This window comes from Castor canadensis, unplaced genomic scaffold (genome assembly GCF_047511655.1).
Source record: "Castor canadensis unplaced genomic scaffold, mCasCan1.hap1v2 HAP1_SCAFFOLD_114, whole genome shotgun sequence".
In the NCBI taxonomy this organism is placed as follows: Eukaryota; Metazoa; Chordata; class Mammalia; order Rodentia; family Castoridae; genus Castor; species Castor canadensis.
In genome coordinates, this window is record NW_027395343.1 from 1 (window position 1) to 19,782 (window position 19,782).

The following is a 19,782-nucleotide window of genomic DNA, read 5'->3' on the forward strand; positions in this document are numbered from 1 at the left end:
GTTCCTTCCCCTCTCCTCCCCCCGCCAATCCTCACCAACTTTTGTTGTTGTTTATGTTCTTGCTGGTAGCCATTCTAACAGGAGTGGGGTGGAATCTTAACGTGGTTTTGATTGGTTTCTTAAGTATACTTTTAACAAGTCTTCCTTTTTTCTTCCCCTTTTGTTATTTTCAGTCTTTATTTTCTCCTTGTTTTTAGTTTCCCCTTCTCTTTTTTTGAAGGGGTATGGTTCTGCTATTTCCCATGCTTTTTTTTAATGGGGAGAGGATATATGAGATGAATCTGGTTGCTTCCCAGCTTTTCCATTGCCAGCATAGGATTCACTCTCTCTGATGAGTCACTTCCCTCTTTAACATCTTTCCCACTTCCATCTTTCATTCCCTTTGTCTTTTTGAAATTCCCTTCGTATCGTCCTGGCCCAGAAATCCAAGTGCTGTAATCTTAGTGGAGTTTCAAGAGGGAGTGAAGTTAAATTTATTTTAATAACCAGCAGGTGGCCTTACTTTTCAGCCACAGATAGACTGTCTGCTGAGATGTACCTCTGAGACTCAGTCTACAGCCTGTCTGCCTGTTCTCCATGTTTACATCTTTTCTTCTTAGTTCTCTTTTTTTTTTCTTTTTTTTGGACACCTGTGTCTCTTAGTCCCTGTGGTTCAAAGCACAGTGCTTGGACCACAGACAAAGATTGTGTATATTTAACCTTTTTTGCCTGGTGGCCATTTCCTTCACTTCTTGCTCTAAATTAGAGACTTTTGCCAACCAACCAGGTGTGCTATTTGTTCACCTTGAGAATGTTTTGATATTCAGAGAGGCATCTTTGAGTGTCTTAGTGTTTGGAGCACACTGTTGTCACATAATGAGCAGAGACTGGAGTTTCTGCAAGCTTTTCGGTACGTGGAATGGTTGTGTCTGGTAGACAGGGAATCCTGGGGTGTTTTGTTGGAATCCTGAGGCTAGACCCTGCCCTTGGTCCTCTCAGATGGTGTCTGTTTTCTTTTCCACCTCTCAAGCCCTTCGTCTGGAAGCATAAGATAAATGGCCTTGTGGGTCCTCATTTTCCAACAGTTTTATTCTTCACTCTGTACAAAAATAAAACAAAAACCAACAAAAGGAAAAATCCCACTGCACTTTGAATTTCATGCTTACCCATCTGTTTATATAGAGAGACCAGCTCACCAATATAAAAATAATCTCTTTTTCACTTTTTCTTATGTCATAGTCAATACACATGACTAATAATCTGTATAACTATGATTTATAATTTAATAAATATGCATTTCATTCAATTAATTGATAAACTTATTTGTAGACTTATTTTTGGACACTGAATATTGGTGTTATAATTTGCCTTCTCCCTATTAAAAGGTGCTTTAAAAATGCCTTTCGCTGCTTGTATACGTGCAACATTTTCTAAGGATTATTTGTTTATAGTGCAGCATGCTTAGTCATGTTACCACCATGTGATTAAATATAATTCTGTGCAAGTTGTTTAGCTGTATTTAGATATCGTATACTTTATCACACTGCAATTCTTAATACATTATTTTCGAAAACTGTGTCCCGTGCTAGGATTTTTTCATGCCTTATGAACTTGTGTATGTTCTTAAGTGTGTTGTGTCATCCTTAATTTAGTACACTGCTTTCGTACCCGTGTTTTACATGAAGCAATGACTTGCTGTATTGAATATCACCAGTGTATCTTTCTGGTTTTTAGGTTGTGGAAAATGCCCTTAAAGTCAATCCAGTATTAGGCCCACAAATGTTTCAACCAATTTTACCCTGTGTTTTCAGTGGTATTATGGAAGGAGAGGTGAGTTTTTCTCTTAAGCTCCTAAGGTTCTATTTTTAATTATTTTCCTTCATTGGAAAATAGTTTCTTCCTCATTGATACATGTGAAAAAGGAAGCTTTTCTTACCATTCGGATCATGTTAAATTATGTAAATTTTTAGGATACTTGTACACGTTTGACTTTCCTTCTGCACACACAAAAGTATAGAGTTCCTTTTTATATCTCATGTCTTTTACTCATACGCATGTGCATTTATAGACTTGTGATTTGTGGTAAAGCTTAGTGACTTCGTTCCAGTACCTGATTGCTGAGTGTACAGGGGAGTGGGGGTGGGTGGGGAGGGGGGCGCAATATAGTATTCTTGTGGACTGAATGTATGCAACCATGGCCAGTGGCTGTTTTCTACATCAGCTCTTAAGTAGATCCATGCAACTATGTATGTTAGGAGTAGTTAGAGTGATGTAAATATGCCACTGATGCATACACTTCCTTTCTCTTTATTGCTTATGTACACATGCAGTCCATATATAATCCACATAAATATATATGAACCAATGATCCACGCCTTACATGTATTTAGTAATTTGGCTAGAACTCAAACAATTGACAGTTCCTTCTAAAGAGAAGCAACATAAAGGAGAATGTTTTCATAATTCTGTTATTACTATATGAGTGTAGATTGTACTTGTATCTTAACACAATTTCACATGTGGTGTATTTTAATTGTACAGAGGTATCCTGAAGTGATGTCTACGTATCTTGGAGTTATCGGTCGAGTCCTGCTACAAAATGCTAGTTTCTTTTCTTCGCTTCTGAATGAGATGGCACATAAGTTTAATCAGGAGGTAAGAATCCACATGTTTAAGTTTAAAGAAATCTTTTAACACTGTGGTTGGGAAAATATATTTAAATTAGAAATAGTTGATGAAATAATGAGTCTTTACAAAAATTCTTTTGATGCATTTAAGGGTTTACATAATTTAGGTTGACCTGTTAGTAGGGATAGAAGAAAGAGGATTCTGTAAACCATAGTTGCAAATCTTCTTTTCTTTCTTGTTCTTCTTCCTCTTCCTCCTCCTCCTCTTCCATTTTCTCTTTTGCTCTCTTTTGTTTTTTCCTTTTTAAAATTTTTTTGTTTGTTTTGTTTTTGCTTTTTGACACAGGATCTTACTGTGTAGCGCAGGCCAGGCTTAAATTCTCAAGCTTCCTGCCTCTGGAGTGCTAGGATTATCGTTGTAATATTGAATATGATACTCAAATAGGCTTTCATATTTTCGTCCATTAATCTGCTAAGATTCATAAGATATAGAAAGTAAAATATTATTTGATTTATCTAGAGTGGAGACAATTTATGGAATCTTTCAATTTATTACCAAAACAAATATAACTAATTCTGGGAAATCCACAGTAAGCATGTATCAGGATTACAATGTGTATAGTTCTTATGGAACGTGAGTATTTAAATTAGGGATACCTTCCTTTGTTTTAACGAATAGCTAGGAGAATTCTTTTCATTATTTATTAATTTTAACTGCAATGATGTTAGATAGTTAAAAGAGTTTAATCAATTGTGTTTAGCAGATATTTTGAGTGATTCTAGTAATAGCAGTATACTCAATAATATAAATTTCATGTACTTTGCATGCATTATTTTAAATCTTTACAAAAATCCAGTGAGATACTAGTGTTTTTATTCCCATCTCATATGTGAGATATTTAGAGAGATTTGAGATTCAGTGACTTGGCTCAAGTTCATATGGGTCCTAAATAGTGGAGTTGGTACTCAAACCCTAGCAACCTAACTTCTGAGCCCAATACACCAGGGAACACATTTCACTGTCTCCCACCAGTCCTGGAACAGGCAGTTGTCCACTAGCCACTGGAGACACTTGATTTGACTAGCTCGTACTACTCTTTTAAGCGCAGAAATAATTTAAAAGGCAGTTTCATAATATTGTAAGCACTATGTTAGAGATGTGTCCAGTGTGCTCTGAAAACAAAGAAAAGCTGTCTACCACACTAACAAGGCTTTTTTGTGTTTTGGTGGTGGTGTGGCTTGCATTCAGGGTCGGGGACATGCCAGGCAAGTGCTTTCCAAGTTGACCCATGCTCCCTGACCCCAGGCATTTTTAATTATAGAACATACATTGCCATGTAGGTCCATGTCAGTATTGGGTCTGGTTAAATCTGAATGCTTTATTTATTAAATGACTTAAATGTAATTTACCCATTAATATTTCTGTTTGGGTTACTGTTAGCTTTAAAATACTATGTCATAATGTATTGAAATAATATTTCCTCTTGGGCAATTAAAATAGCCTAGCCTGGCTTATCATGTAATTCAAGTACTACATAAGGGCCGCTCCATTCACGCCTTAATAACTTTGAAGGCAGACAGATTTTAACATTTGAGTGACTTTGAGGATCACTACTGAGATCATTTACTAACTCACTGTTCTTTGCCCTAAACTTCCTCCCTCGCATGTTTTATTTTTGCTTTCTTTGCTCTCCTAATCTTAGACTTTTCTCTCCTTTTTAACTCAAATTGGTTTTGATTATTTACTTTGTAAATTTTAAAATTTTTTCTTTAATAAAGCTTCTTCCTGGGGGGGCTTAATCTTACCAGTTAGATTCATCAGATGTCCAGTCCATTCTAACATCTCTTGGCGCATAAGGATCGTGTCCCTTTGAGGGTCTTGGTTCTCTGCTCACTCGCTTACATCCCATTCAGACCCTTGCCCTCACTAGTTTGTGTTATATTCCCTCATTGTATTATCTAAGCACCGTGATCTTTACTGACTCTACCTCCGTGATATCAACTCTGGGCTGGTCATCAGCTCTGTCCTTAATTCGGAATATGAAATGTGCTCTTGTCCTCTTCTTTCATTTTAGCAAATGATTTGTTTGTACAGAGAGCCAGTAATAGAAATGTAAGGGAAATAATTTTATGCCTCCATCTTTAGGCTACTGGAGAAATTCAAATCCTGCCAAAGCTATTTCCCCTTCCTTCTGTTCCCACTATTTTATTGCTCCTGTGTTCATATTGCGTGGTGCTAGTGGCAAAAATGTGTTAATTTCTAGGCCGCTGCGCTCTTGTTCTGGATTAGCCGTTTGGTCTTCCAGATTGGACAGGTGGTTTCATGCCACATTCAACAAAGTTTGATAAGTTCTGAGTACGTTCCCTACCTTGGCCATACTCCAAAGTATAAGCGAAAAGAACTCTTAGTTCTCCCTTCTCTACCTTACTTTTTAGTCTCTGAGTGTACCTTTTATCATTCTCTTCATTTGCTGCTAGATTCATATTAAGTCAACTAGAACATTATACCAAGGCTCAGTGTACTGGAGAGTTTTTTGTTTGTTTCTTTGTCTGTTTTTGCACAACTGTGGAATGAAATCAGGGCCTCCCACTTAATAGTCAGGTGCTCTGCCAGTTGAAACACGCCACCAGTCCTTTTTTGTTTAGTTATTTTCCAGTTAGAGTGTCAAGGTTTTTTTTGTTTTTTTTAATCTCAAGGCCATCCTCAGATCGCGATCCTCCTACCTTCCACCTCCCAGGTTGCTAGAATTACTGACGCATGTCACCACACTTGGCTTTTTTTGATTGAGATGGGGGTCCGGCTGACTTTTGCTTGGGCTAGCCTTGAACCATGATCCCTGCCTCAAAAAAAAAAAAAAAAAAAAAAGGTAACTGGGATTATAGGGGTGAGCCACTGAGCACTGCCTGTATTGTAGTTTTGTGTAAGGATGGTCATGCCGGTTATTAAATGTAGGCATAAGTTCTGCTAATTAACAAACAATGTAAAAATAACCTTGCTAAGTGCTACGATTAATAGCATCAATTCTTCTATTAACAGTCATTTCAATTAAGTGCTGTAAAGAAATATTTTGTACAATGTAGAAATTCTATCAATTATAACTTGTAACTTAACATATCTTCTGATAGGCTGAAGAGTTTATAAACAGTCTGGAATACCTGTTTAAATACAGGAGTCAGTGCAAACTAAAATAATTTTTATTTCTAGAATGAGACAGCATTTATTATTTCAGCACAACCGCGGTGGTTGATTATTGCTAGTGATGTAAAGTTTGGACACAGAGGTGCTCAAGAGTTGAAACATTAAAAGTTGAAGGTTCTAAGTATATTTCATCAGAGTTTCAGCCAGTCATGGTCTAGTTAAGTTCCTGGCAAGAGTAAAGAATTTTTGCAAAATTGGTGAGAAGAAAAGTAAAACCACAACATGAATTCACAATGGACAGTTAAGTATCTCACCCAGTGTTCTGGAATTCAGAATGGAGCTTGTGGCATGAGCGTGTCTCCAGATTTTCATCTGTAAATGATCTGGTTTTAACTTGTTCCTTAAGCTTCCTTCCCCTGTTCCTGATGTGTTGAATTAGAGCTCCCTTGATGTCATTTTTCCAGATGCTATGCCTTTGGCCCTCTTCAGAAGTGGAGAAGAGGACCAAGAGGTTCTGATTTCTCCTTTATACCAATTTGGAGCCAGGTGTATTCTGAGCTCTGTGCCTCCTTTCTTCCTGGCTCAATGATTGCAGGGTAGTTAGTGAGATCCTGATCTTCTTGCACTGAATTGAGTCCCCTTGACAGGTACTTTGGCTTCAGAATTTTCTCTTCTTCCTAGTCACTTACCATTCTTTCTTCCACCTGCCATCTTCCAAAACCATGTTGCCATCTTTACCTTTTGGGAGTTTTTCTTTTTCTTATAGAGACTGTGAGAATTTTGCTTTTTATATTTTTCACGCTCATTGAGCGGAATTTCAGGAGAGAGCCAGCAATGCATATGTACGATACTGAAATGTTCTCCCACACTGTCAGTGTGATTCTAGGGTGATGACTTCCATTATAAATGTGCAAGAAGGTGTTTACAGCTGCATAATTTGAGTAATAATTACCCATTTCTAAGAAACTTGAGACTGAACTCAGCTAGTCCTTACTTATGTCCTTGTTTTCTAGAAGTATTGTTACCTTCTTTTCGACAATATCCTTTAACTTAATCTTTTTAAGTTGGAGTGGAAGGTAAGTGGGACATTTTGAGTTCACTGTGGCATCTCAGTGCAGCACATAGCTCAGGGAACTCAAGTATAAATAATGGTCTTGAACTAATACTCATTGCTTTCTTGACTGTTTATTAGAAATAATGTGCTGAAGCGTTTCTTGGAAAACGTGTGGGTACACTGCATAGAAAATAATGGGAATGGAAGGTTCACTGTATGTGATCAGATTTAAAAGGTACTACAGGTAGAAAAATGTTTTAAGCAAACCCATGAGATCTTTCAATCTACATGAGTAGTACGCTTGATCTGTTCACTCTGTAGATTCTGTGTCTGCAGGGAGAAAGACAAGAGGAAAGTAGGAAGGAAGGGGGTGGGGAGAGAAAGATCTCTTTTACTGGAAGTCATTTAATTGTAAATGTTCATCACATCTATAGAATACTTGGACAGCAATATCGAGCCTCGTGTTGGACTACAGAAATGAGCACCTTAGACTAGCCGAATGAACACATGAAATTAATCACCTCACTAATTCTGCATTATGTTGATTTGTTCTCACTTTATTTTTAATGTAGCAGATACACACATCATAGGCAATGATTCATTGAGGTTGCAACCTATCCTGTCTTTTGAGGGTGGTAGCAAATCAGTCCAACAAATTACAGGATATTGAACAATAGCCATTCCAACTGAATGAACCTGTAATCTAAGTACAGATTGACAGTTCTGAAAAATACACATACGTTTTCAATGTACCGGGAAGACTGCATTCATTGGTGATTTATTAAGTGAAGTTACTAAAATCACTCATTGGCTGCATACAGGTTTTCAGTAAGTCTCTTTGACTCTCATGATTAACTAGAGTCAGTTTTGGCCTTAGTCAGTTTAGTCCTGTACAGTTCAAGGTTTGCTGGAATTTCAGGTTTTCTATTGTTTGTGTCACTGTAATTGAACTTTAACCGTCACTTGGGAAGTCTCAGCCTTTGATGGTACTTACCTATGAGTAAATGGATTTCAAATACTTTGAGATGGCTCCTCCTCCTTTTTCAGATGGACCAGCTTTTGGGAAACATGATAGAAATGTGGGTAGATCGAATGGACCACATTACTCAGCCTGAAAGAAGAAAACTTTCAGCCTTGGCTTTGCTTTCTCTTCTGCCATCTGATAATAGGTGAGGAAGTGTTTTTTTCAAAATTGGTTTCTTTAAAGCATCAAAATGTAAACACAATTTTTAGGCATTGACAGTTGTGTGTTGCTGGACGGTATATATGGCTTCTATGCATGTGGATGCTGATTTTGTCAGTAGACAATGCTATGGCAGGTGTTGATCTGGATCTAGAAAGGAGTGTGTGGTATACTTACTCTTGAGTGGTGTGGGCTCCAGTTTCACTTGGTTGTATTGTGTTCGTTTTTAGAGTTACATTCATGTCTGAATTTCTATTTTTTTATAAGGACCATATTTAATTAGTCTTACTTTAGGTCTTCTTTTGTACGTAGATGTATTAAACAACTAATATTTCAAAGTCAATACCAATTCATAAAGTGCATTGTAAAGTATGGTAATCCAACAGTATTGTTAAATGAAGTTTTTAACCTTTTAATTGGATGATCTCTAATGATGCTTGCAAGTTTTTCTCTCCTTACACAGATGAAGTCAGTGACTATATTTTAGTGGTCTTGGGGTTTGAACTCAGTGCCTCACGCTTGCTAGGCTCGATAGGCAGCACTGTGCCTCTTGAGCCACTCCACCAGCCCTGTTTTGTGATGTTTTTTTTTTTTTTTTTTTTTTTTTTTCAAGATAGGGTCTCTCAAACTATTCACCCGGGCTGGCTTCGAACCTCCATCCTCCTTATCTTTACCTCCCAAGTAGCTAGGAGTACAGCTGTGAGCTACTGATGTCCGGCTCAGACCCTCTCTTATATGAATGCATTTCTAAGAATTTCAGATGTGAAAAAGTGTTCTTTGAGACAAAGCACTTTAAGAATTTTGGAATTTCACTTTTCTTCTTTTTTTCTCTCTTTAGATTCAATGAAGTCACTGGTGGGAAATATTTAACTTTAGTTGGCAGATTTAAAAAGGGATTAGGAAAACAGCTGGACGCTTATGTGTGATGGCTTGCTTTCTAGGAGAAATTGCCTCATGATAAAGTCTTTCGGGTATCAGATTTTCTTTTGGAAATTTAGTATGACTTAATAACTTTCTAATTCACTGTATACTTTTTATAATTTTTAAATGCTTAGACTAGTAGAATCAAAGTCAAAATTAGGTTCCAAAGAAGAGCAGTTGGGTATGGTTTGTAGTTAAGAAGAATGCAGAGGCAGTTGACAGTTACTGAATTATGGACTTGTTTTACTTGAATTCTGATTGGATAAAATTTTAGTTTCAGCTTTTAAAATAGAATGAGTCTTTTATGGTATTTTATTTGTGAATCCTTAACTCTTAAGATTTTAGTACCTTGTCTAGAGTAAAAATTAGTTCTCAAATTTTTATATGTAATCCACAAAAGAAAGCTGTTGATAACTTTTCTTGTAATACTTTTGTTGAATTCACTGACTGTACCAATTCCCACCCTTGAAAGGCAGTTCACTAGTTTTTAGTACATCTGAATAGTTGCAACCATCACCGCAATAAATTTTCGAACATTTCATCACCCCCCAAAAGAAGCTAGATGCTCTTTAGCAGTTACTCTTCACTTCATCCTTTCCTCCAGCCCCTGGGAACCTCTAATTTACTTTCTGTATGTACAGACTTGCCTGTCCTGGGCATTTCATATAAATGAAGTCGTACAATATGTGGTCTTTTGTGACTGGCTTCGTTGTCTTGGCCTCTTGTTCTCAAGGTTCGTGCATGTTGAAACATGTATTAGCACTTTCTCCTTTTGAGAGGAGAAATACTCCATCACAGAGAGATACCACATTTTGTTTAACCTTTCATCAAATGATGGGCCTTTTGAGCTGTTTATATTTGTTCACAGTTACTAACAAAATCTTATATGAATATCTGTGTACCTGGTTTTTTTTTAGGTAAGTGTTTCTGTGGTGTTGATGGGTCATGGTGACTGTGTTTAACCTTTTGAAGAACTGCCAGGCTTTTTCAGAGTGCCTGTACCATTTGATAATCCCAGCAGCATTGTATGAGGGTGTCAGTTTCTCTTTTGCCAATTGTTGTTGTTGTTGTTGTAATCTATAGTCATGCTTGTAGGTGTGAAGTGGTATCTCATTGTCTTAGTCCATTTTCTCTTTGACATACCAAAATACCTGAATATAAGGCCTTTGTAAGGCAGAGAGACTTTAAGTTGACAGTTTTGGAGGCTGAAGGTTCAAAATCTGTTGGCTCCCTCTATTTGGCCTCTGGTGAGGGCCTCATGGCACATTGCATCACAGTGCGGGGATTGTGTGCTGAAGAGACCATGTGGTGAGATAATAACCCAGACAGATTCAGGGGCCAGGGTTGCTGTTGGTGGGGGGGGGGGTTGTTGTTGTTTGTTTGTTTGTTGAGAGTTCAGCCCAGTGCCTTGTGAAATGTAGGCATGTGCACTGCCACTGAGATACATCTCTGGCCCATCAGAATTGCTCTGTTTTCAACTCATGATAGTGTTTTATAGCTTATGGGAACTAACTGGGGTTCCAGGAGAACTACATTGATCTGTTCCAAGGGCAGTACCCCAATGATCTCATCACCTTCCATTATACCCCCACCTCTTAAAAGTTCTACCACCTCTCAATATCACCCTGCTGAGGGCCAAACTTAACAGCTCATCAACCTTTGAGAGTAGACTTTTTTTTTTTTTTAACTTTTTGCGCTTTTATTTTATTCATATGTGCATACAATGTTTGGGTCATTTCTCACCCCTTCCCCCACCCCTTCCCTTCCCCCCCCCCCTTCCCCCCTACCCCATTGCTACCTGGCAGAAACTTTTGCCCTTATCTCTAATTTTGTTGAAGAGAGAAGTATAAGCAATAATAGGAAGGACCAGGGGTTTTTGCTAGTTGCGATAAGGATAGCTATACAGGGAGTTGACTCGCATTGATTTCCTGTGCATGTGTGTTACCTTCTAAGTTAGTTCTTCTTGAAGTAACCTTTTCTCTAGTTCCTGGTCCCCTTCTCCTATTGGCCTCAGTTGCTTTAAAGTATCGAGAGCAGACGTTTTAAACCATTTCTAAACCTTAGCACTCAACGGTGGTGGAATTATCTTTTAAAGTGGTTCTGCTGTCCCATTACTCAACTTTAGGAAGCTTACTTGGCACAAAGTCTTTTGCCTATTAGTTGATCGATTATTTTTTTTATCTGATTCTGAATAGGTTATCTGACTTCTTTGTATCTTTTTCTTTAACTGTAAAATGGGATTCATAATATTTTCATGGGTTTGTTGTTGGTGTTGATAATTCATGCTGAGAATTCAGGGAAGTTATATTCTTTGACATAGTGTTAACTGCTTTTATGCAGTTTATGTTAAGAGCTCAATAGATGTTTGTCGGTTTCACTGATGACATACTAGTTATTCAAGTTGACATTACTGTATCACTGTATTCCATGGAAAATACATACGTTTTACATTTGAAAAAACTCATGCATCTAATCAAAGGAAGTTTGTTCTTGAGTTAGTGCCCAAGGTTACTGTTGTGTTATCAGACTAGTTCTGCTGCATGGCGATGTCATTCTTATAGGGACATTGAAATTCTCTGCACATGTAGTGACAAATAGAGCTGGTTTCTTAGGATTTAACAGTTATAAAAATTAGTAAGTAATCTGTTTTGTGGGAGTTGAGTTTCTTGTATGTTGTTACCAGTTGTTCTGTTGTAGCTAAATCTGTGGTTTAAGTCAATTTGTGCACAGACAAGGGCAGAATTGTTTTCCTCCTGTGGTCATTTTGTTTAGTGTTTTCACTTAAGGATTATTTGTAAGGAATGTTGTCTGAAGGTTTTACTTATGAGGACTACTGCAGTATAAAAAGCTGGCTGGACATTTTAGGTCCAAGTATTTTAGCCTTTCATGGTAAGGAAAAACAGAAAGCAGAGAGGTTTGATGACAGAGACAGCAAAGGAAATTTCACCTTGGTATTTGGAAAGGATCCAGTTTTATGCCACCAGTATGAAAGGGAGATTGCCTGCTTATTCGGGTGATTTTGATGCAAATGTACTTCTTTTGCAGACCCGTTTTGTGTTTCATTTCTAATACAAAGTCACTGCATCCTGGAAACATGCAGCAGTACCAAAATACTCTCCTCTTCCTCTTCTGACATCGCCCCCAAGATACTAATAAAACAAATATGCATCAATAGCTTTAATTGCTGTTATGTGCCTCGTGTACCAACTATGCATTGAGGACTCCCCCCGCCTACCCACTTCACCTTTAGGATAGATTATTTGTTGTACCCTGGAATCTTATTTAAAAAAAAAGCAGGTTTTTGTCTTTGTCTCCTGTTCCAACTGTGTGGGATGGTTGCTGAATGTTTGTGCATTTGAGGTACATTCTCGTTTCTTTTCTCACATCTAGGAGCAATGCCCTGGAATTACGTTTTAGATTCTTTCAAAATCAGCAAATATTAGAATTTTTTTTATTATTATTTTCCATCATGTATAGGATTTTTGTTCTTAGGGAGGTGATTAAAACAGAAGTTAAAGTAGCTAATTTAAAGACACATGGTTCAGTTTTCAAGTTTCATTTCCTCAAGTTCCTAGGAACAATCAAGAAAATGTTACTTTGTACCATGAGTTACATTAGAACAAAAATTTTGTATATGGAAATGGAATAGGGTCTTGTGAGATATAAAGCTTCCCTCTTCATTTCTGTGTGGCTCATTTTTCTCACATATGAAATGGGTATAATAATAGTATCTTACCTCATAGGAACTGTGAATTACTATGCTTTGCAGTGTAGAACTGTGATGATTCTCCAGAAAGAATGTTGTTATCGGGTACTGCTTAAGAGTGTATGTAAAAATAGAATCTTCTTAAAATGACTGACATCAAGAAGTTAAAAATGTTCATGTAAAGTCACACAAGGGAGAATGATGGATTTCATTCCTTGAAAGTGTTCAAGTGTCAGGACATTGTTTGAAAGCTTCACGTTGTTCTTAAAGTTCAAAAGTCACAGGTATAGTTGAGAAATTTTAGGCTTCTTTTGCATAAAGTTCATTCTTTTCATTTTTATCAGTAACTTTGTAGCTAAAAATTTCTTAAGATCTTCTTGCTGACAGTTGAGCAAATAAGAGACTTTGATACCGTTTTGTGATTTTTACAAGAGCACCACGTCAGTTGTTTTTTATTTGAAAACATACCTTCAAACAGAAACTGGCATATTGACAGTAAGGCACATGAAGAAATTTTGTACAGAAATAATATTACTATAGTTTTCTTTAAAAATGATTTCAAACTTTCACAGACATTTCAAAAAACGGTACAGAAACACCCGTATATAACCTTTACCCAGAATCAACTGTTGTTAACTTTTGCTACGTTCATTTTATGATTTGCGTACACATGTGTCCTCTGCTGGAGAGAGTGTTCTTACCTGAACCATTTGTGTGTAAGTGTTTCACCCTTCGACATTTCATTTGTGTCTTTGTGGCCTCTTTACTCTGCAGTGTCATCTCAGTCTTTTCACTTCTCTTGTGATTAACCATTTTAAAGAATACAATTATGTTCTCTTTTCTTGTCTCTGTTTGGCCCTCTGTGTTGTTGCCTGACTCTTCCCCCAAGAGAATAGAATTGTTCTTCCTTTGGGATATGTTTGACATTTCCTTATGATTAGATTCAAGTTTTGCAGACTTAGTTCAAATATTGCTTAAATGATGTATCCTTCTTGAGAGATCACATCCAGAAGTATCCACCTGCTTCTCATTGATGATGATAATTATGATTAAGTTGATATGCAGTTTTTCCACTGTCTAGTTACTATATTTTTCCTTACAGTTGATAGGCATTCTATGTTGAGATGCTAATTGAAATGTGCCCCCTATATTGAAGAAGCTATGATTTTTAATTGTTTATTTTATCATTGTTTAAATTGTAAATTCCATTTCATGTTTTGATTTTCTTGATTTTAGGATTCATAAGTAACTTTTAAGATCCATAAGATCAACAACTGATAGTGTAAATCATTCTTTATGGGAATTAATCAAGATTGATTTATACACACATGCTGTATTAGTCAGCTTTCTGTTACAATAACCGAAAATCTGATAGAATGAATTTAAAAATAGCAAAGGTTTATCTCACATATATACAGCAAAGATTTATTTTGGCTCACAGTTTGAGTTTTCAGTTTATGGTTGGTGGCCCTATTGCTTTTGGGCCTGTGAAGAGGCAGTATGTATTGCTGTAGCACAGAGTGGAAAAAGCCCTCACCTGATGGCCCAAAGTGAAAGAGAGAGGAAGAGACCAGCATCTCACAGTTCCTTTCAAGGGCAGGCTTTCCCTAGGCCCCATCTTGTAAATGTTTCTACCATGTCCCAGTAGTGGCGTGCTGCGGATAATACTTTAGCACACGAGCCTCTGGAGACACTTACACAAACAATAGCAGATGCTGTTTATCTACATAGTTTTTGTTGCAGTGCTGGGGTTTGAACTCAGGGCCTCACGCTTTCTAGGCAGGCCCTCTACCATTTGAAGCACTCCGCCGGCCCTCTTTTGCCCGGGGTGTTTTCAAGATGGGGGCTCACGAACTATTTGCTCAGGCTCACGAACTATTTGCTCAGGCTGACCTTGAACCACAGTCCTCCTGATCTCTGTCTCCTGACTAGCTAGGAATACAAGTGTGAACCACCATCACCCAGCTAAGCTATTTACAAACATTTAAAAGACAACAATAGAGCAATTTTTCTTCTGTTTCTACAATTTCATTCTTACAAGAGCAGAATCTGAATTGAAAAGGAAGTAGGTGTGTTTCGATACCTGGAACATGAGATTATTTGAAGTCAAAGGCATGATAAAAGAAGGTTCATCACAAGGACAAGGAAGCAACAATCCATTGAATCCGTTTCCTGCAAAGAAATAGGGTAAAGCCCATTTAGGTGGGTGAAGATAGCGTTCAAAAATAGTTATAATGAGTGCTACAGTAGTTGTAATGAATAGTAGGAATCATTAAAGAGTTATGATAAACTGTTTTGGTATGTTATTACATTGCAAATCAGAATGTCAAAATTCCGACTGGAGATGGAGAAGATGTGAAGATTTAACAAAACACATGGCAGGATTTAACGCTCATGAGAAATGGGATGCTGTGAAGTGACAATACTTAGGCAAAGCTCAAGGAAATGTATGTTTCAGTCAGGGGAACAGGAAATTGGCAAACTCGAGTTCTAATCAAAACCTCCAGGTGCCATTTTTGCCACTAGTAAGTGGTGCCAGAATTCTCTACGTACTTCTACCCCTTTGATCTCTGAAGTCTTCCCTAGCAGTAATCACTTGTATCTTAAGAGCAGAAACCACCAGACGAACAGCAAAATTAAATGTTCTTTTGCTGGACATTGGAATTTTTACCACATCAACCTGGTAAGGTGTGCTGTTGAAAATTGGTGTGCTGTTTACAGTTACAGTTTTGAGTCTATTAATAGTTTCCAGTTACTGTTTAGAATATATTGTTCAGAGTTACTGTCTAGATAGTGTCGTATATAGCCTTACAGAGAACTGTTCAGAAGTAGTTGTTTTGATGCAGTCATTTTTAGTTTCCCTCATTTCTTACAACCTGAGAAAAACAGTATTCATTTTATTTTGTCATTTTTCCTTAGTATCGTTTCCTAAAAATTTTAGTTTTCCCCCTTAAATTTTATTTTGAATTTAATGGACTCTTTCCCTGACTTTTTCTTAATTCTTTACGCTGTATTATGCAGTTGAAGATTGCTTGGACCATGCTTTATTCCACTTTGTACATTTCTGAAAATAATAAACAAAGTGAACTTGAGAAACCTAGCCCCTACCTCTGATTAATGTCATTTCTGTCATTCGTTGCTTTCTGGTTTCTTTATCCGTAAAATACCAATAGTAGTAGTTAACCACAAAGGACAGTAGTGAGACTTTTATAAGTCATTTTAATAAAGATCTGCTATCTGGTATTCCCCCATGATGTTTTGTAGTCATAGAAGGATGGCTGGGGTATATGACATACTCAATATGGAAACAATTCATGTTATTATTATCTAAAGAAATTGTCTTGATGTAAAATAAAGCTGCATTAGTACAAAAGAGAGAGCCGGGCACCTGTGGCATCATAGCTACTCAGGACGCAGAGATCAGGAGGATCACAGTTCAAAGTCAGCCTGGGCAAGTATTCTGTGAGACCCTATCTCCAAAAAAACCCATCTCCCTCTCTCTCTCTCTCTCTCTCTCTCTCTCTCTCTCACACACACACACACACACACACACACACACACACACAATGCTGATGGAGTGGCTCAAGGTATAGGCCCTGAGTTCAACCCCAGTACTACAGAGAGAGAGAGAGAGAGAGACCGTTTATATAATTATATAAATGACCCCCCCATACTTTTAAGTTTATTCGGAGGGTGTTAGTATTTTCATTTATTTATTTGTTTGTTCGTTTTGTTTTGGCACTGCAGATTGAATCCAGGGCCTCACGCATGCTAAGCAAACACTCTGCAGCTGTGCTACACCAACAGTCCTGAGAGTAATAGTATTTGTGAAAGTCAGAATTAGAACACCTAAGTAGTCAGTCAGCCTTTCAAACAATACATAACATAAGCTATTTGTATTCAACGCTATAAAAAATTACATTAGACATGGGTTCATTTTTGTTGTAAAAGATTCCAACTCATGCATATGATTCAAGGACTTTTCCCACTCTTCCCAAGTTTGGATAACCTATGCTAGCAATAGGCCCTGTCACAATCCCAAGGCATACTGTATATGTTAAGTGCTAACTGGTAGTACTCAATATTTTTTATGCCCAAAAATACTTTGAAAAATTTTAAAAAGAGCACAGAGGATAATATAATAGCTGTTGTGTTCACTGGTTTAAGTTGTCGATTTTACCTGTTGTTTTTTAAAGGAGTAAGCAGTAAAGCTAAAGTGGCCAATATTCGCTCAAAACAAAATGAATATTTGTGACACTTAAAAATTCCTGGAAATTGTAGTACCTTATATTCTTATTTTATCTTGCTATTTGTACTCAAAAGTTCTCTGTTCTTGATGGCTAGAGCCTATTGATATTTAGATTTTGAGTATCTATTAATGTTTTCAAATATCCTTTTAAAGAGTTTTTAAAAAATTTTTGATTTGTAGGAAAAACTTTAGGTGTGTATACTAGGGGAATTCTAAATGCATTCTGAAAAAGAAGTTCCTGAGATTTCATTTTAACAATACTTTTGAAACAGATAAAATTACTTCCTGTCTCTCAGTTTCCTGTATCCATGGCAACCGTTGTTTTACACACTGACTGGAGAGGAACCAATGTGAAGAGTGGTGTTTCCTGAGCAAACTGTGACTTTCAAAAAAAAAAAAAGGAAAAGACGGAGTAGGGCTAGAGGTCAACAGTGACACAGAAAGTAATGGAGTTTAGCCATGTCGTTCTTCAGATTTAAAAAGAAAACCTTTACTCGAATCAGCCGAGTGTTAATATGAATTTCCTGTTCTTGGTAAGATTATTCATTTAAATACAGACACTTGACTGGAAGGAGAAATAGCTGAGTTTTATGAAAAACTGCAATTTAAAGAGAATTTGATTGTTGTGTAATGTGTTTGTAGTTTCATAAACTAATGTTATTTGGTATTAGACTTTAGGTTGATAAAGGAATAGATAGCCAAAGATTATCATCCATGCATCCTTTGTCACCTTTGTTCTAATGAATTGTAATAGTTTAATTTAGGAAACATTTTTAGTTCATTAAATTTGAATTATCATTTTGTCAGACAGTGGGGTAAATGGTCTAGAATGTATTCCAAAGGCTTATTGTTTTATACTGTCGCAAATAGTATGATTTATGATATTCGATTGGCTGGTCCTACTTTAAATGGACTACAGAAGTTTCATTGTAGGAACTTTCTGGTGATGTAAAGTTTTACTTTCCCTTTTTATAACCGATTCTGATAGGAACAGAAAAACCAAGAACAGGGCCTTTTGGATTACGATTTTCTCTACCTTGCTACCCCCCTTGTTATCTTGTATTTTTTATTCCATAAAGAGCTACTTGGCTGTTCCTCTGTTTGGCAGCGCTGCCCGGGGAGACAAATTCACTGTGTAACTTGGGCCTTTCACATATTCCTAAGAATTGTCCCAAACGTCCAGGATTTCTGTAGCTGACTAGAAATAGTATATTTCATATGAGTGAAACTGAGTTATCGGGGCTTAATTGTCTTTTAGCATTGTATTTGGATAATTCTAGTATTGTGTATGTACATCCAAAAGCCTTTGTTCAATTAGTACAATCCTGGAATACTGAAGGGACTTTCAAATCTTCCTAACTTATGTTTACATTCCAACTGTCTTTTGTTCCAAGGGGAGTGTTTAATCTAGTTTCGATTCAGTATTGAAAGCCACGAAAGTATCACCTCACCATCCTTGGGGTGTCTTAATTAGTATGATTGCTCTTCCATTCTTGATTTATCAGACAATAACATTTTGAGGATCTCAGACCCAGGCTTTCAACAACTCGGGAAATCTTGATTGTATGTAGAAAGTAATAATTTAACAAAAGTACCATCAAATGGTTTTGAAATACTTAAGACTCTTAAAAGACTTTCTTTGTCTTATAATCCTGTTGAAGCAATACAGTCCTTTGATTTTAAAGGATTGGTCAACTTGTGGTATGTCCTTCTGAAAAATGCAAGGATTAAAAATGTTGTTAGGGGCAGGTTTAGTGGAAGGAATAAAGCCTTGGGTCTTACATCATAATGATTTGGAAATTTTAAATTCTTGTTAAAAAATTTAATTTATCTTAAATTAGATAGTCGGCATTGAAAAACATGGGAGCATCTTTGAAGATCCTTAATCTGTCATTTCATAATCTTACAGACTTACATCCAAGGGTCCTTAAGCCATTGTCTTCATTGACTCATCTTCAGGCAAATTCTTATCCTTGGGAATGTAACTGCAAACTTTTGGGCCTTCGAGACTGGCTAGCATCTTCAGCCATTACTCTAAACATCTGTTGTCAGAATCCCCCATCCATGCGTGGCAGAGCATTACGTTATATTAAGTGAACTGACATAACAAATTGCATTACATCTTCGACAAATGTATCCAGAGCTTGGGCTGTAAAAATCTCTTCATGTTCATCACAAGACCACTGCGTTAATGATGGCCTGGCCTAAAGTAACCCCAGGTGGGAAAGATTTGGAAAACACTGAGACTGAGAGCGTTACCTTCTGGGATCGAATCCGTACTTCACCTGTCAGTAGATTTTTTCAAGAGAATACCTTTGGTAATCCGTTAGAGTCTACTGCAGTGCTACCTGTGCAAATACAGCTTACCTCTTCTGTTAACTTGAACTTGGAAAAAAACAGTGCTTTACCTATTGATGCTGCTTCAGTGCCAGGGAAAACATCTCTAATTTGTGCTCAAGAAGTTGAGAAGTTGAATGAGGCTTTTGACATTTTGCTAGCTTTTTTCATCTTAGCTTGTGTTTTCATCATTTTTTTGATCTACAAAGTCGTTCAATTTAAACAAAAACTAAAGACACCAGAAAACTCAGGGGAAAGTAGACTTGAGTATTACAGCTTTTATCAGTCAGCAAGGTATAATGTAACTGCCTCAGTTTGTAACACCTCTCCTAATTCTCTAGAAAGCCCTGCTTTGGAGCAGATTCAACTTCATAAACAAATCGTTCCTGAAAGCGCGGCACAGGTCATTCTCTTTGAGCATTCTGCTTTATAACACAAACTGTAGAACCAAGAGGAATAAATGAAATCGAAGCATTCTGATAGAATTATATACTTGACTTGGAAATGTGATGAATTATATGAGCTTCTCATTATTAAAATGTCTTTAGTAATTTGTGAAGTGTATTTATTGAGCAGATATTTTGTCT

At 37.0% G+C, this 19,782-nt stretch overlaps 1 protein-coding gene across 2 annotated transcripts; it reads left to right on the plus strand.

Annotated features, from left to right (window-relative positions):
- Positions 1-2,616: 2,616 nt before the first annotated feature.
- LOC141420310 (leucine-rich repeat-containing protein 70-like) lies at positions 2,617-19,746 on the plus strand. Of its 2 annotated transcripts, XM_074064581.1 has the most exons (3): positions 2,617-2,634; positions 7,847-7,968; positions 18,768-19,746. In XM_074064581.1, exon 3 carries the CDS (start codon positions 19,050-19,052, stop codon positions 19,626-19,628), a length of 579 nt encoding a protein of 192 aa, XP_073920682.1. In that variant the 5' UTR covers positions 2,617-2,634; positions 7,847-7,968; positions 18,768-19,049; the 3' UTR covers positions 19,629-19,746. The 2 variants fall into 2 exon arrangements, with proteins under 2 accessions (XP_073920682.1, XP_073920681.1); XM_074064580.1 differs by lacking the exons at positions 2,617-2,634; positions 7,847-7,968 and adding an exon at positions 17,023-17,391.
- Positions 19,747-19,782: the final 36 nt, after the last annotated feature.

Bases quoted from the DNA above. Each gene is read 5' to 3' on its own strand.
- LOC141420310 (XM_074064581.1), top strand. From the start codon at position 19,050: ATGATGGCCTGGCCTAAAGTAACCCCAGGTGGGAAAGATTTGGAAAAC.